Below are 17,581 nucleotides of genomic sequence, written 5' to 3' on the forward strand. Positions count from 1 at the left end.
AGCTTGAGGACTAAGGTGCACCTGACCCAGGCCATGGTGTTTTCAATAGCCTCATATGGATGCGAAAGCTGGACAGTGAATAAGGATGATCATAGAAGAATTGATGCCTTTGAGTTGTGGTGTTAGAGGAGAATACTGAAAGTGCCATGGACTGCTAAAAGAACCAATAACTACTTATACATATCACAAAACTTTACCAAGTAAGTAAAAAGAAAGCCTATAGACTGATATTTGATGACATGTCTGACAAAAATCTAATCTTTAAAACACACAGAAGCCCAACAGTTCAGTAATAAAAAAGGCAAACAATCCAACTGAAAAATGGACAAAAGACATGAAAAACCATTTCACCTAAGAGGACATTCAGGTAGCCAACAAATACATGCAAAGATGCTCATGATCATCAGCCATTAGATAAATGTATTGAAATTACAATGAGATATCACCTCACTCCTGCAAAAAATGGCAATGATAAAAAAAAAAAGGAAAACAACTAAGTTGTAGGGGGACTGAAACTCTTATACATTCATTATTGGTGGGATTGTATAACGGTAGAACCACTATGGAAAACAGTATGGTACTTTGTAAAAAATGTAGAAATAGAAATAGCTCATGATTCAGAGATTCCACTCTTAGGCATATATCCTAGGGATCTAAGAGCAGAGATATGACTTGACATATGCACATCTAGGTTCATTGCAGCATATTCACAACAGCAAAAAGATGGGAACAATCTCAGCATCTACCAATGGATGAAAAGATAAACATTGTGGTACATGCTACACTACTGTGAATAATAATGGGGAGTTTGCAAAACATAACATGGAAGAATCTGGAGAACATTATGCTAAGTGAAATAAGTCAATCACTAAAAGACAAATTTGTATATTATAAAAAGTCAAGAATAGATACACACACAGAAAGCAAAGTTCTTTGATTGCTACCAAGGATGGGAAGGAAAGAAAGGGGAATCACTTTCTAGGTAGTAGTCACTTGTTACTTTGGGAAAGGCAATCCGAAACATGGGTGAAGTCAGCACAGTCTGACTAAGGTAACTAATTATATTAAGAAGTACACAAGATAAGGGACAATTTTAGTAAATGCTATAACACACAAAAAATTTCCAAAACAACCAATAAAATATGTGTGTGGTTACATAGGTTGTTATGAATTCATATATGTATGTTGTTGTTAAGTGCCTTTGAGTCATTTCTGACTCACAGTGACTCTGTATAGGATTTCTGAGGAGTGGCTGGTGGGTTTGAACAGCTGACCTTGCCATCAGCAGTCCAATGTTTATCCTACAATACCCCACCATATGTGTCTATATGAAGGCATATGTGAATAAATACATGTGCATATATAGTTATATCCTCGGGCATACTTGTATATACGTTTGTGAGTGCTGCATACATGAGAGGGCTTCAGAAGATTTGTCGGAAAATTTTATTATCTTTATGAGTATCCACATATATAAAAACCCACATAGGTAGCATAGTTACAGAAGTTTCTTCGACATATCCAAGCAGTTCATGGGTTGGTTTACTAGACTGAAAGATTTGGGACCATAGTTTTGGGGACAACTTAGTCAATTGACATAACATATCTCATAAAAATAATGTGTGTACATCCTAGTGTGGTCAATAGCATCTGTGGTCTCAAAAGTTTGTGAGTCAGTGTAAAGCACGCAAGACGTTGGCAGCGCTGGTGCTGAGGATGTGGGCAGCCGTTACAGTCCTGTGGGGTCTCCCTCAGGCCCCCCTGAAGATCTGTAAGGTATGCTTCCAAGAAGACAGGTGGCAGCTCCAAAAATATTGTTGGAAGGTCACCTGGAAAACATGGCATCAAGAAAATGGAAGATCTCTATGTTCATGCTGACAACACCCTGGGGACTCAACACAATTTCCGCTGGCACCCAGGAGCCCATGTGGCTAGGGAAGAGGAGATGCCTGTATGCCTTAGAAGATGGGGTAGTCCGCTATCCTAAGAAGGTCTACGTGCCCAGTCTCAGCAATAAAGAAGCTGTAGATCTGGTCACCATGCTGCCCAAGGGTGCTGTCCTCTACAAGACTTTTTTTTTTTTTTTTTAATGTTTTATTGTGAATTATGTGATAATTTACATGGAAGACCATTAGTTTTACGTTCATCCTATCGTATATCCTTTCATTGCCATGGTTACAATCCCCTCTATGCATCATCAACCCACCAAAGGGTATACCCTACAAGCCTGCCCCCCCACCCCCTGCCTCCCACCCCTCGGTCATCAGCACACAGCCCCTCTCCCTCTCTGGGTCTAAATCCCCAGCTGCTCCATCTCTCCACGTCATCGTCTCTGCCTCTATCTCAGGTATCACTGCTTCTCTGGGTAGGGTCCTGCTCTCCACTCTTCTACCTTTATGGTCCCAGGGACCTCCACTAATAGACTGCAAAGTTAATCACTCCCCTCCTTGCTACAAAACGTCTACCTTTACATTTACAACCCTCACAATTGGTGCTGATAACAATTATTCACTATTGTATCACAAGAGACCTATCCGCATTTCCTTTCACCAGCCCTCTACAAGACTTTTGTCCAAATGGTTCCCACCAAGCCTGAGGGCAGCTTCAAACTGGTATCTATACTTTGAGCTCTTGATTGAGGCCAGTGGACACAGACTGGATCCCAGTCACCAGGACAGGGTGGTACCAAAAGAAGTCAAGGTTTGTGCATAAGAACAAGGTCTCCCAAGGAAGAAACCTGCTTGATGGTGACTCTGCAGAAGACTGGGATACCTGTGGGAAACCTATGCTGAGATCAGAAATAAAGGTAGAGTCATGAGTTTAAAAAAAAACAAAACAAAGTTCCTAAGTGGCCATCTAAGAAAAAACTATTGGTCTGTACTCACAGGGAATATAGGAGAATGAAATAAAAAAAGACTCAAAGAGGAAACTAATCCATGGGACAATCGCCCACATTCTGGTCTCGTCTAACCTGAGACCGGACCTAGATGGTGCCAGACTGACTGTTCTGACCAGGGACACAACAGAAAGTTTTGGATAGAATGGGAGAAAAATGTAGAACAAAACTCAAGTTCCAAAAAAAAGGGCAGTCCTACTGGACTGAGAGAGACTAGAGGAACCCCCAAGACTACCATGTCAAGATACTTTTTAAACTTGTTGTTGTTGTTAGGTGCCATTGAGTTTATACCGACTCATAGCGACCTTATGCACAGCAGAACGAAACACTGCCTGATCCTGGGCCAACCTCACTACTGTTGCCACACTTGAGTCCATTGATGCTGCCACTTAGTTAATCCATCTTGGGGGTCTTCCTCTTTTTCTCTGACTCTCCACCTTACCAAACATGATATCCTTCTCTAGTGACTGGTCCCTCCTAACAATATGTCTGAAGTATGAGAGACAAAGTTTGGCCATCTTGGCCTCCAAGAAGCAGACCCTGGCTGCATTTCTTCCAAAATGGTTCTATTAGTTCTTTTGGCAGCCCATGGAACTTTTAATATTCTCCTCCAATACCATAACTCAAAAGCATCAAATCTTTTATGGTCTTCCTTATTTACTGTCCAGCTTTCGCATGAATATGAGGTTACTGAAAATACCATGGCTTGGGTCAGGCTCACCTTAGTCCTCAAGCTGACATCTTTGCTCTTCAACACTTTAAAAAGGTCATGTGCAGCAGATTTGCCTAATGCAATACGTCGTTTGTTTTCTTGACTGCTGCTTCCATGAGTGTTGATAGTTGATCCAAGAAAAATGAAGTCCTTGACAACTTCAGTCTTTTCTCCGTTAATAAGAATGCTGTTTACTGGTCCAGTGGTGAGGATTTTTGTTTCCTTTACACTGAGATGTAATCCATATCGAAGGCTGTGCTCTTTGATCTTCATCAGTAAATATTTTAAGTCCTCTTCACTTTCAGCAAACAAGCTTGTATCATCTTCATATCGGAGGTTGTTGATGAGTCTAACTCCAATACTGATGCCACGTTTTTCTTCATAGAACCCAGCTTCTTGTATTATTTGCTCAGCATACAGGTTGAATAAGTATGGTGAAAGAATACAACCTTGTCGCACACCTTTCTTAATTTTAAACCATTCAGTGTTTTCATGTTCTGTTCGAACAACTGCCTCTTGGTTCAGGTACAGATTCCTCATGAGCACAATTAAGTGTTCCGGAATACTTATACTTTGCAATGTTGACCATAGCTTGTCATGATCCACATAATAGAAAGCCTTTGCATAATCAATAAAGCAGAGGTAAACATCTTTCTAATATTCTCTGTTTTCAGCCAAGATCCATTGGACATCAGCAATGATATCCCTCATTCCAAGGCCTCTTCTGAATCTGGCTTGAACCCCTGGAAGTTCTCTGTCAATGTATGCTTGCAGCCATTTCTGTGTTACCTTTAGTAAAACTTTACTTGCATGTATTATCAAAGATATTGTCTGATGATTTCCGTATTCCGTTGGGTCACCTCCCTTTGGAATGGGCACAGATAGGGATCTCTTCCAATCAGTCAGCCAGATAATTGTCTTCCAAATTTCTTGGCAGAGATGAGTGAATGCTTCCTGTGCCGCCTCACTTTCTTGAAAGATTTCAATTTTCATTCCATCAATTCCTGGTGCCTTGTTCTTTGCCATTTCCTTCAATGCACCTTGGACTTCTTCCTTCAGTATCATTGGCTCTTGATCATATGCTACCTCTTGAAGTGGTTGAGCATTAACCATTTCCTTTTGGTACAGTGTAGTTGAAGCTATTTCTGTAGGTCATTTTTCAGCCAAATGGCTTATAAAATAAACAAAATGGTCTGTGCGTGTATGTGTTCCCTTAAACAATTAACTATATGAGACCAAATGGTCAACATTTACACCAAAACATAGATGCTAAGGCAAGGAGGGGAGGGGAAGCTAGAGTTATAGAAATAGAATAAACAGAATGTAATTATACACAAACCTACCCACTGCCATCTAGTTGATTCTAACTCATAGCAATTCTATAGAACAGAGTAGAATTGCTCCTTAAGGTTTCTGGGGCTATAAATCTTTACAGGAGGAGACAGCTTCATCTTTCTCCCAAGGAGTGACTGGTGGGTTTGAATAGTTGGCCTTGTACTTAACAGCCCAATGGTTACCCCACAGCATCACCAGGGCTCCAAAAGTTGCTAAAGGGGAAACTAATTTGCAGTGTCAACTTTTACCTAAAACACAGTAAAGTGGTTGTTTGATGAGTCAGCTCTGATTCATAGTGACCCTGTACACAACAGAATGAAACACCGCCCAGTCCTGCGTCATCTTCACAATTGTTTCACCTGAGCCCATTGCTGCTGCCACTGTGCCAATCCATCTCCTTGGGAATCTTCTTTTTTTTGCTAATCCTCCACTTGACCAAGCATGATGTGCTTGTCCAGGGACTGGTTCCCCCAATAATGTGTCTAAAGTTATAAGAGACAAAGTTTTACTATCCTGGTTTCTAAGGAGCATTCTCGCCTGTACTTCTTCCACCACAGATTTGTTTGTTCTTCTAACAGTCCATGGTACTTTTAATTGCCTTTTCCTGCACCACGATTTAAGGAGCTCTGGTAGTGTAGTGGTTATGAGTTGGGCTGCTAACCCAAAGGTCAACAGTTCAAAACTACCAGCTGCTCTGCAAAAGAAAGATGAGGCTTTCTGCTCCTGTAAAAATTTACAGCCTTGGAAACCCTATAAAGACTCACTATGAGTTGGAACCGAGGAGCTCTGGTAGCGTAGTGGTTATGAATTGAACTGCAAACGACAAGGTCAGCAGTTCAAAACTACCAGCTGTTCCGCAGAAGAAAGATGAGGCTTTCTGATCCCGTAAAGATTTACAGCCTCGGAAACCCTGTACAAGGTCGCTGTGAGTCGGAACCGACTCCATGGCACATAACAACAACAACAACAAAATGAGTTGGAACCAACTCCACAGCACATAAACCAACCAAAACTACAATTTAAATGCATGATTCTTCTCCAGGCGTCCTTATTTGTTATGTAACTTTCACATGCAAATGAGATGATTGAAGGATGATCTTAGTCCTCAAACCGTCTGTCCTTCATATAAAGTAGTATATATTAGAAACAAAACCAACAACTACGGAGCATAGTTTTACTCTGTCACACATGAGGTTTCCATGAGTCAGAACTGAGTAAAAAAAAATCTTCACCATTCACTTCAGGCATCTCTCCTACTCCTTGAATATTTCTCTTCTCAAGAGAAACAAACTATTGAAAATTTTTCTTTTATATACTGAGAAACAAAAGCTACAAAAGGCATCTTTGAATAAATAGTTTGAGGAATGGAAGGTGGGCTGTATATGGGATATAATGGAATTATTAATTTTCTTAGGTGTTATAACAGCAGTGTGATTACATAGATAAACGTCCTTATTTTTATGAGTTGTTATTGCTGTTGTTAAGTGCCTTTGAGTCAGTGCCGACTCATAGCAACCTTGTATAGGGCTTCCAAGGAGCAACTGGTGAGCTTGAACCACTGACCTTGTGGTTCAAAGTTACCTTGCAGTCCAGTGCATTAACCCACAGTGCCATACTAGGACTCCATTTTTATGAGATGTGTACTGAAATATTTAGGGGTGAGGTGTCAAGATGGCTTCAACTTACTTTCAGATGGCTCAGAAAAGAATGTGTGTGTATATATATGTGTGTGTGTGTAGATACAGATGATAGATACAGACACATAACACATATACATGTATACATACATATGTGTACACACAAATTTATGTATGTGTGTGAGAGAGAAAGAAAATATGGCTAAATATTTTTCTTGTGGAATCCATTCCAACTCATAGCGATTCTGTATAGGGTTTCTAAGAAACAGCTGATGGATTTGAGCCACAGGCCTTGTGGTTCAAACCAACCTTGCCTTCTAGTGCTTTATCCTACAGTGCCACACTAGGACTCAATGGCTAGTATTGTGATGGTTAAATGTGATGGTAAAACAATATTCACTATTGTTTTATGAATATTTTTGTATATTTAATTTTTTTCAAATAAAAAATTAGGGAGAGGGAAGGGCAATAACAGGCATAGAAATCACTGCTGTAAAGTCTCAGTTTCCCCCTCTGGGCTCTGCCTGAGTGAGAAGTCACTCAGTACATTCAGTAACCTCACACTGTATTGATCAAGGTAATGAGGTGTTGTTGTTATGTGCCATCGAGTCGATTCCCATCCATAGCAACCCTGTATAGGGTTTCCAAGGAGCAGCTGGTGAGCTTGAACCACCAACCTTGCAGTTCAAACGACTTTGCAGTCTGGCACATTAACCCACAGCCCCATACCAGGACTCCCAAGGTAATGAGGTACTGTCATGTTAAATCCAGGCAAGTCCCCTAAACCTATTTGGAAGGTGTTCTCCACAGCCATTCTTTAGTTGTGTGATTAAACTGGTGATTCTTAAAGCCAGAAACATGACATCTTGCCTCTGATTTACAGTTTGAAGAATAATATTTATCTATAGCAGAAGCTGGTTTTAAAATCCTCATTTGTCTTTGTATCATTATCAGGTATCCAGCAGATGTCACTGTTACAGTCTGTGTTCTGTTTTTGGCTTAACTGAGTCATGTTTATGGGAAGGCTCAGTTTGGGGCAATGGTTTATCAATAGCTTCATGACAGTTCCTATTAGTTTGTTGCTATGCATAGCACTAAATCAAGTTTCCTGCTTATGTATTTTTTTATGGATGTATTTTTCTCTATAAAATACAGAAATTTCCTGGTTATATATTTCATTATATTACCTGCAGGAAATGCAAATGCTTATATAGATAAATGTACTTTTTAAAACCAAGAATGCTACATATGTATTCAACTTTCAATCTGAAAAAATAGGACTTAGATAATTTCCAGTGAGTCTTTCAAAGTATTTCTTGACCACCTTAGTAACCAAACACTCCATCACTGAACTTTAAAATGTTCTAGAGTAAAACATCTATGAGTCAGATGTATCTTGGCCAAAAGCAGAAAATACCAGAAAGATTTACTTGTGTTTTATTCACTATGCAAAAGCATCGGACTGTGTGGACCATCACAAATTAAAGATAACTTTGTGAAGAATGAGAATTCCAAGACATTTATTTGTGCTCATAAGGAACCTGTACACAGACCAAAAGACAGTCATTAGAACAGGGGATACTGAATAGCTGAAAATCAGAAAAGGCGTGTGCCATCGTTGTATTCGTTCACCATACTTTTTCACCATACTGTATGCTGAGCAAATAATCCAAGAACCTGGGTAATACGAAGAAGAACATGGATGTATTTTTCTCTATAAAATACAGAAATTTCCTGCAATGTGTAGATGACACAACTTTGCTTGCTGAAAGTGAAGAAGACTTATAATACTTACTGATGACAATCAAAGACTACAATTTTCAGTATGGATTGCATCTCAATGTAAAGAAAACAAAAGTCCTTACAACTGGTTCAATAAATATTATCATGACAAACAGAGAAAAGGGAAATTGTTAAAGACTTCATTTTGCTTGGATCCACAATCAATGCCCATAGAAGCAGCTATCAAGAAATCAAACGATGTATTGCATTAGGTAATTCTGCTGCACAAGGCCTCTTAAAAGTGTTAAAGAGCAAAGATGTTACTTTGAGGACTAAGGTGCATCTGACTCAAGTCGTGGTATTTTCAAATGACTCACCTGTGTATGAAAGTTGGCCAATGAATAAGGAAGATCAGAGAAGAATCGATGCATTTGAATTGTGGTGTTGTAAAAGAGTACTAAAAGTACCATGAACTGCCAGAAGAACAAATAAATCTGTCTTGGAAGAAGCATAGCTGGAATACTCACACGTATTTCGGACATGTTGTCAGGAGAAAGTAGTCTCTGGAGAAGGATATCATGTTTTGATAAAGTAGAGGGTCAGTGAAAAAGCAGAAAACCCGCACAAGATGGAATGGAACCGTGTAGCAACAATGGGCTAAAAAATAACAATTATGAAGATGGAACAGGACTTGACAGTGTTTATAATCCATTGTGCATAGAGTCGCTATGAGTTGGACTGATTTGAAATCGGGCTGTGAACCAGCAGTTCCGCAGGAGAAAGATGAGGCTTTCTGCTCCCATAAGGATTTACAGCCTCGGAAACCCTGTACAGGGTCGCTATGGGTCAGAACCGACTCCACGGCACATAACCAACATCAACAACAACAGGAAGTCTTTTAATGATGTCCTCCCGATTACTTCATAAGAACCACATTCACAAAGGAGTCTCTAGGTGGTGCAGACAGTTAATGTGCTCAGCTACTAACCAAAAGGTTGGAGGTTGGAGCCTACCCAGAGGCACCTCAGAAGGAAGGCCTAACAATCCACGAGGGTGAGTCAAAACATATCTGCACTTTGGGTATATTCAAATGCCATCCACATCCACAGCCGATGACAACATTGAGCATGCATGTGAAATGATTCTATCGAAAAGATGAGTGACAATGGATTATGTGGCAAATCAGCCATGGCTCTCTGCCTATGGTATAATCCACGACAGACTTGAGTTTCGAAAAGTTTGTGTGAGGTGGGCACCCAAACAACTCATGGAAGAGCATAACCAGAAGTGTCTGGACATCTGTAACAAAATTTAAACCGATAACTCAAAGGAAAGTAAAAGTCTCTTTAAAAAAATCATTACTGGTGATGATTCATCACTACGAGCCTGAGAGTAAATGGCAGAGTATGGAATGCAAACATCCTCAATCACAAACCAAGAAAACATTCCAAAGTCAACCACCCGCTGGAAAATTGATGCTTGCAGTTTTCTGGGATTCTCAAGGGCCAGTATTGGAATACTATCAGGAAAAAGGTTCAATAATTAACAGTGCTCGTTACAGTGAGATGCTGACTGATGAGCTGAAGCCTAAACTCCCGATTAAATGCAAAGGACTTCTATCCAAGGGCATTGTGGATAGCATGAAAATGTACATCCTCACACCTCTGCCCACATTGTGGACACTCTGAAAAAACTTCATTCTGAGGTGTTAAAGCATCCTCCCTATAGTCCTGATCTTGTTCCGTTGAACTTTCACCTGTGTGGTCCCCTGAACAGCTTTCAAGGACAAAGATTCACCTCTGATGAAGAAGTGAAGACAGCGGTACATTTATGGCTCACAGCTCAGCCTAAAACATTTTTTAATAAGGGACTACGAAAGCTTGTTAGATGGACAAAGTGTATTTAAAATCACAGAGATTATGTTGAAAAATGATGTATTTGTCTTTTCTAAAAGTTGACTAAAATAATTTCTGCAGCCAGAGAGCAGTTAATTTTCATCCTCATACTTCTGAAAAGTCAGCCAGTGAAAACCGTATGAAGTACAGTTCTACTCTGAGACACATGGGATTGACATGAGTCGGCATTGACTCAGTAGCTACTGAGTTGATATTAAAAGGAGGCGAAGAAAATATCTCTCTTGCGTTGAGGAAAGGTCTGTTAATTTGGGAGCTGGTATTAGTTACAATCAAAGGCTAAAGTGCTTTAAAGAACAAAAACCAGTTCTTTCTTCCATAACGATTTCAGGGTAAGTGGTTCAGGTCACAGAGCATTTCCTATCCATCATTGGTCAAAGGTATCCTCATCAACAGTCTAGTGAAAACTGGATTTCTGGGAGTTTCAGTCAACAATTATGGTATAGACAGTATGAAGGAGACATGCTTAAGGTCTGGGTCCAGAAGTGGCCCTCATTATTCTGCTTGCACCATTGGTAAATTTAGTTACAGGGTCATCCAAACTGCAAAGGAGGTTGGGAAATTTATCTAAACTGTATGCACAGGATACAAGGGTGGGAATAGACTTTGGCGCACAATTGACGGTTTCTATCACAGGACTAGTGTTTCCTTGGTCTCGTTGGCAGTGACGTTCAAACATGGTGTTGATGTCCTTTCCAGGAAGTGCACTCAGTGTACAGAATTTTGGCTGGGATTTTGAATATTGGAAACATTGAATTTGCAGCCATTTCCTCTCAACATCAGACTGATAAAAGTGAGATTCCCAATACTGAAGCTTTGAAAAATGGTAAGTATTTGATACCTATTCACTCTGTGTTACCAAAGTGCACATTTCTTTCACTTTGGTGGTTTTTCAAGACTATTAAACACAGTGTGACCATCGCTGTTCCTTTGACTGACGGGAGGCATTTTCACTGATCAGTATTTCCCAAAAGATGTCCTGTGGCATTCCAGTGTTCTCTTCATAGCTGTAAATGTCTGCAGAAGAGAATCCCATGGCAGGGAACTATGGGCACTGGTTCTCAAGCCTGGCTGTTTTTGAAAATCATCTGTGAACTTTTGAAAATTAAAGAATCCATTGAATCAGCATCTGAAGGGAAGAAAGCAGACCCCTATTTACTTTTAAGCTCCATAAGTAATTACAGTGGCATAAGGAATGAGAATCCTGAGCTAGGAAAACACAAAAACAAACTAACCAGATTTCAATAAAGTAAAAATTTTTATGTAAAACTGCAGGTATAGGGCCTTTAGTATACTGATGGAGTCCTGATGTGGTGCTGTGGGTTAATGTGACAGACTGCAAAGCCATTTGAACTGGAAGATCAGTGGTTCAAGATCACCAGCTGCTCCTTGGAAACCCTACACAGGGTTGCTATGGGTCGGAATCTACTCGAGGGCACTTCACAACAACACAACAGTATTCTGATAGGCTTTATGCGTCTCTGAGAGGAGACTATGTTATTGTGTGCTGTTGAATTGATTGTGACTTATAGGCAACCCTATATGACAGTACTGATGTGGTGACGTAGGATAAGCACTGGGCTGCTATTTGCAAGGCTGGCGGTTCAAGCCCACCAGCTGCTCCTTAGAAACTTTATACAAGCTTGTTAAGAGTCGGAACCGACTCATAACGGTACTTAAAAACAATACGACAGAGGTGAACTGCCCCAGAGGGTTTCCCAGGCTGTAATTGTTAGGGGAGCAGCTCACCAGGTCTTTTCTCCTAGAGGTTCTAGAGGTTCTAATTGCTGATCTTTCCACTAGTGCCTGAGTGCTCAACCATTGTGCTACTTGTTGTTGTTAAGTGCCATCGAGTCGGTTCCGACCCATACTGACCCTGTATAAGGTTTCCAAGGAGAGGCTGGTGAGCTTGAACTGCCTAACTTGTTGTTCAAACAACTTTGCAGTCCAGCGCATTAATCCACAGCACCATAATCCATAGCAATTCTGCCAATTTATTTGACCGAAGACCACTCTCAAACTGCTCCCCCACTCCCTTTTTATTTTACATCAAACACCTATGAAAAGCTTTCAGGACCATTTGGGAGATACTGCATCAGTTTGGATGGGGTTTGGGACCTAGTTTGTTTGTCATTAACTTTTAAGTCCCTAGGATGGACCCTGGCACATCGTTATTCAGCGACATCTTTCTCTTTGTTCCAGCTGCCTCGGTTCTCTGCATCAGCCCCAAAGAGCTCAAGGAGGCCCTCACCTCTCACTGTGTGGTTACCAGGGGCGAAACGATCGTCCGTGCCAACACCGTTGACAGGGCCACAGAGGTACGGGATGCCATGTCCAAAGCCTTGTATGGGCGGCTCTTCAGTTGGATTGTAAACCGCATCAATACACTCCTGCAGCCAGACAAAAACATATGGTGAGTTCTTGCAGGAATCAATGGCGTTGGGGAGCATTCATCAACCCTGGTGTCTCTAAGAGATTGCAAGAGGAAGCATTTGGTCCTCTTCTGGGTTTTCTCTAGCAAAATTCTCAGACTTAATTCTTTAAAAGATGTGATAGGATGCAGGAGAGCTGGAATCTTTGTACCTGAAAAGTGAACTATGTTGTTGTTGTTAAGTACTGTGGAGTCGGTTCTGACTCATAGTGACCCTGCACAGGGTTTCCGAGCCTGCAAATCTTTACAGGAGCAGAAAGCCTCATCTTTCTCACGCGGAACAGCTGGTAATTTACAACTGCCGACCTTGAGTTTAGCAGCCCGATTCGGAACCACTACACTACCAGAGCTCCTTGAAAAGTGTACTATAGTGTGGGTTTAAGAGAACAGACTCAGTTGGAAGCAGAGGTAGACAGACTGGGTTCAAATACATGCTCTACAGCTTAACTAGCTATATGCTCTAAGTGACCGTTCTCTCAACTGTAAAATGGGAATAATAATAATCTCTTCACAGAGTTGTTTTTTAGGCTCAAAGGAGACATTTTATGGAAAGTTTTACAGGACAATATCTTACATAATTATTGCTTTTTTTCTTTCCTAAGCATAAGTGGTGTCTCATATGTGGCAAAGTAGACAACATCGAATTATAAAGAATATTCTTCCCACAAAGTTTTGTAAGCTGTTGTTGTTGTTAAGTGTTGTCAAGTCAGTTCCAACCCATAGCAACCCTGCTTAGGGTTTCCAGGAAGCAGCCGGTGAGCTTGAACCACTGGTGAGCTTGAACCGCTGACCTTGCAGTTCAAACCGACTTTGCAGTCCAGCACATTAACCCACAGTGCCACCCCAGAACTCCTTTGTGAGTAGGGAGGTAGAAGAATGAATGGACAGAAATTCTAGTCCCAGCATCACTAGAGCTATTCTTCTTTCATCTGCTTCATATATGGATCTTCTGAGAAAGTGTTAAAGAATCCTGCTTAAAACAAAAGAAGTTGAAAGTACTGTTGAAAGATGAAAGGGATGAATGGTTTACTAAGTGTTTCTTTTTTTAGGGGTGGTGGGAAGCTACTTTCCATGAGCGGGTGCAGGTGCTGATAAACACACAGGCATGTAGATTCTTGTCACTCTGAGGTGTTTCCTCTCCTGCCAGACTTTTATTCTTCTCTCTCATTCAACAGTGCAGACGATGGTATGAATGTGGGCATCTTGGATATTTTTGGATTTGAGAACTTTTGGAGAAATTCATTTGAGCAGCTCTGCATAAACATCGCCAATGAGCAAATCCAGTACTATTTTAACCAGCACGTTTTTGCTTTTGAGCAGGTAACAATGAACCCTTAAGTATTGAACCTGATGGGGAACGCTTCTCCCTTGATTTGTACCAGAAACCCTGTTAGACAAGCCAACAGGTACAAAACTCTAGAGAAAAGCCGCTGGTGAGGCAGTCTTGTCAAAATAAATAGGCAGTCTAAATTTAGTCTGAAAAATTGAGGTCTTGATTTCTGTGGAGAAGGTACATTTCTTCACTTGAGTGGAGCCAGTGACAAGCCAATTATTTAAATCTTGTTTCCAAACGGTTTCATGCATATTGCCCACAATGCTGTATTCTCTTCTACTTTACTTAACTAAAAACCATCTGAGATCATGTCTAAAATGACACCAGATGATCTTGAATTCAGAACATAGTTTTTTTGTTGTCCTTAACTCTGGATCCGTCACCCCCATCCCCATCTCCTAGAAATGAGAGTCTTTCATCTGTGAGTTTAATGATAAACAACACAGATTGTGAAGCTAGTGGACCCAAAAGTTTGGGCTGTTTCTTCAGCAACCACAGCCTGCCTAACAGTCTTCACCACTCCAAGACTTTCTCTCGTGACCAACTCCCACAAGGCAGAAGCAAATGTTTTAATGCAAGAATGAAGACACACAAACTATAATGCACTTAGATGAACAGCAAGGCATTGAGTGAAAATACAAGAGTTGGTTTTTATCACTATTGTTGTTAAGTGCCATCCAGTCGGTTTCAATTCATAGTGACCCTGTGTAGTGTTTCTGAGGAGCAGTTGGTGGGTTTGAACCCCTGACCTTGCAGGTAGCAGTTCAATGCTGATCCTACAGTGCCAGACCAGGATATGACACTCTTCGCCCCACCTGTCTGACACAAAAGTTCACCTTGTATCTGTCTGGGATCCTTCTATTTGACTCCTTGGGAAATGTGGAATTCTTTTTCATTTTCCAATTTAAGATGATTCCCTTGCAGAAGATAAGGGTTTCCTTCCTGGTTTAATTCCTATTTACCACCAAAATATATTTTTTCAACTTCCCTTCTTTTCTGCATTAAATGTGAGTCTGTGTTTGGGAGGCAGAGAGCCATCCCTTCTTTTGCCAGCTTGGACTGTTTGCCAAAAGCCTCCAGTAGGACAGACAGACTTCAAACCAAGGTTTAATAAACACATGAAACACTCCGTTTCCCACATGCATTCAGTGTTACCATATCGAGGAAGTTCATGTCATAGCATCCTGAGGGTACCTACTTAGGCCAGTTTGGGGCTGGAGAGATTCACAATCCACTTCCCTTCAGATGGAATACCAAAATGAGGGCATTGACGCTACAGTCGTGGAGTATGAGGACAATCGCCCACTCCTAGACATGTTCCTTCAAAAACCTCTGGGACTACTGGCACTTTTGGACGAGGAAAGTCGGTTTCCCCAAGCAACTGACCAGACCCTGGTTGGTAAGTACCTATCTGAACAGGAGAACAGAGCTTGGCTGATATTTATTAAATGGATGTGGTTTAACACATTTACTTATTTTGATCACCTGGTTGGCTATGAAAGTGCTGATGCTATCTTGTGGCCCTGAGTTGACTCTGACCCATGTGTTACAGAGCAGAACGCCTGCATGGGGTTTTCTTGGCTATGGTTTTTACGAAAGTAGGCCTTTTTGTCTGTGGTGCTACTAGGTGGGTTTGAATTGGGAATTTTGTAGTTACCAGTTGAACTCAAATCAAATGTAAAACACTCAAAGGCCTATGAAAGCATAAAATTTGTTTTTAATGAATTGAAATAATCAGCAAAAGACCATCCCCAACTCTTTCTCACCCTTCTATTTCTGCCAGTCCAAGTATCATGACCCTAGTTGCTGAGCTTTTCATATCTGTATCATTTTTATGCCTTCCTCTCCCTAATTTCCCATGAGTATTTCTTGTCCTGCTTTTGGTGCACTTTTCTTAGGCTGGGTCCTCACCTCCTTCTAGTTGGAGATAAACTCAAAGACCCCTCTGGTCATCCTGTCTGTAGTCTCATACTTTCCCTTTCCACCCTGTAATCCCAGCTACTTTCATCTTTCTAAAGTCACCTCTTTATTGTTGTGTTGTTAAATGCAGCCAAGTCTGTTCTGACTCATTGCGACCCTGTATAGGGTTACCAAGAGCATCTGTTAAGTTTGAACTGCTAACTTTGTGGTTAGCAGTTCAGTGCCTGTCCTACAGCACCATACCAGGGCTTAGCCTTCAGTGCCAAACCTTCTCATTGTTGTTATTGTTAAGTGCTGTTGTTGAGTTGGTTCCAATTTATAGTGACCCTGTGTAGGGTTTTCAAGAGAATCTAATGTGGTTAGCAGTCCAGTGCTCATCCTACAGTGCCACACCATGACTCCAACCTTCTCATAAGGTTACTGTTATCCTGTATATGATAAATATAGGATGCCAACACCTGGCATCAAAGGCCCTTTATACACTACCCCTGTTCCTCTTGACTGCCTTCATCCTCTTGAATCTTCAGTATTTTATAGAATCCTTATCTCTCTGATAACCAAACGGTTGGAGCTTTGAGTCCACCCGGAGGTGCTTCAAAAGAAAGCCCTGGCAATCTATTTTTGAAATAACACAGTCATTGAAAACCTTATGGGATACAGTTCTACTCTGACTTGGGGTTGTCAGTGAGATGCAGTCAACTTGGAGCTCCTCACCTAGGTGTGAGATGCTTGGGTCAAAGAAGCCCAATCCTTGCATCTCTTTAATGCTTAGCACAGTTACACACACACACACACCTCGCAATCACAATAGCAATAATAGCAAAAATTGTTTGTTGAGGGAGGGACAAAAACTTTGAAGCTTTTTGCCCAGATGGGAAAGTTGATTCCTGGGAGAGAACCCCCTTCTCAGACTTGAAATGCCCCCCTCTCCCACCCCCCAGTAGTTTCCTTTTATTTATAAAATTGTCACAAGTTGCTTGGAATCAATTAGTATAATGGACCAATGGAACACATAAACAGACTCTAAGACCAGAAGAACTAGATGGTCCCCAACTATTACTACCAAGTGCTCTGAAAGGATCACATTAGAAGGTTCTGGATAGAGTGACAGAAAATATGCAACAAAACTCAAAATTATAAAAAAGATTGGACTTAATGGTCAGAAAAAGACTGGAGGAACCTAAGACTATGACCCTCGGTCAGCCGTCAGGTCTGAAGTGAAACTCATCCTTGTGGCCCAATTTTTAGCCAAGCAGTAGATGGGTAGATGTTGTTAAGTGCCATCGAGTCGATTCTGACCCATAGCAACCCTGTATAGGGTTTCCAAGGAACAGCTGGTGAACTTGAACCACCAACCTTGCCGTTCAAACTGACTTTGCAGTCTGATGCATTAACCCCCAGCGCCACATCCAGGACTCCAGACAGCCGGGGACAAAAATACTAGTAAGGTGTGCTCTCCATGGAAGAGGCAACCATTCAGAATCAAAGGAAAACAATTGCCTAAGGACAAAGTTCGGGAAGGTTGGGAAGGAGTGTGGAATGCAAATGAGACCCACAGGGAGGAAGTGGAATACCTTGTCTGGAGGGAATTGCAATTCTTGAGAAATAAAGCATATGATTTGTTGAATGTAAAACTGAAGATCTGCCCTGTAAACTTTCATTCAATTCACAATAAAACATTC

At 41.1% G+C, this 17,581-nt stretch overlaps 1 protein-coding gene across 1 annotated transcript in view; it reads left to right on the plus strand.

Annotated features, from left to right (window-relative positions):
* The window catches only part of MYO3B (myosin IIIB), a 481,549-nt gene that overhangs the window by 126,135 nt on the left and 337,833 nt on the right, over positions 1-17,581 (plus strand). The window contains exons 11-14 of the mRNA XM_006866691.1: positions 10,915-11,041; positions 12,418-12,628; positions 13,822-13,966; positions 15,225-15,378. Coding sequence (XP_006866753.1) covers positions 10,915-11,041; positions 12,418-12,628; positions 13,822-13,966; positions 15,225-15,378 — 637 coding nt within the window. The remainder of the gene's footprint in view (positions 1-10,914; positions 11,042-12,417; positions 12,629-13,821; positions 13,967-15,224; positions 15,379-17,581) is intronic.

This window comes from Chrysochloris asiatica, unplaced genomic scaffold, assembly GCF_000296735.1.
Source record: "Chrysochloris asiatica unplaced genomic scaffold, ChrAsi1.0 scaffold00094, whole genome shotgun sequence".
NCBI lineage: Eukaryota > Metazoa > Chordata > Mammalia > Afrosoricida > Chrysochloridae > Chrysochloris > Chrysochloris asiatica.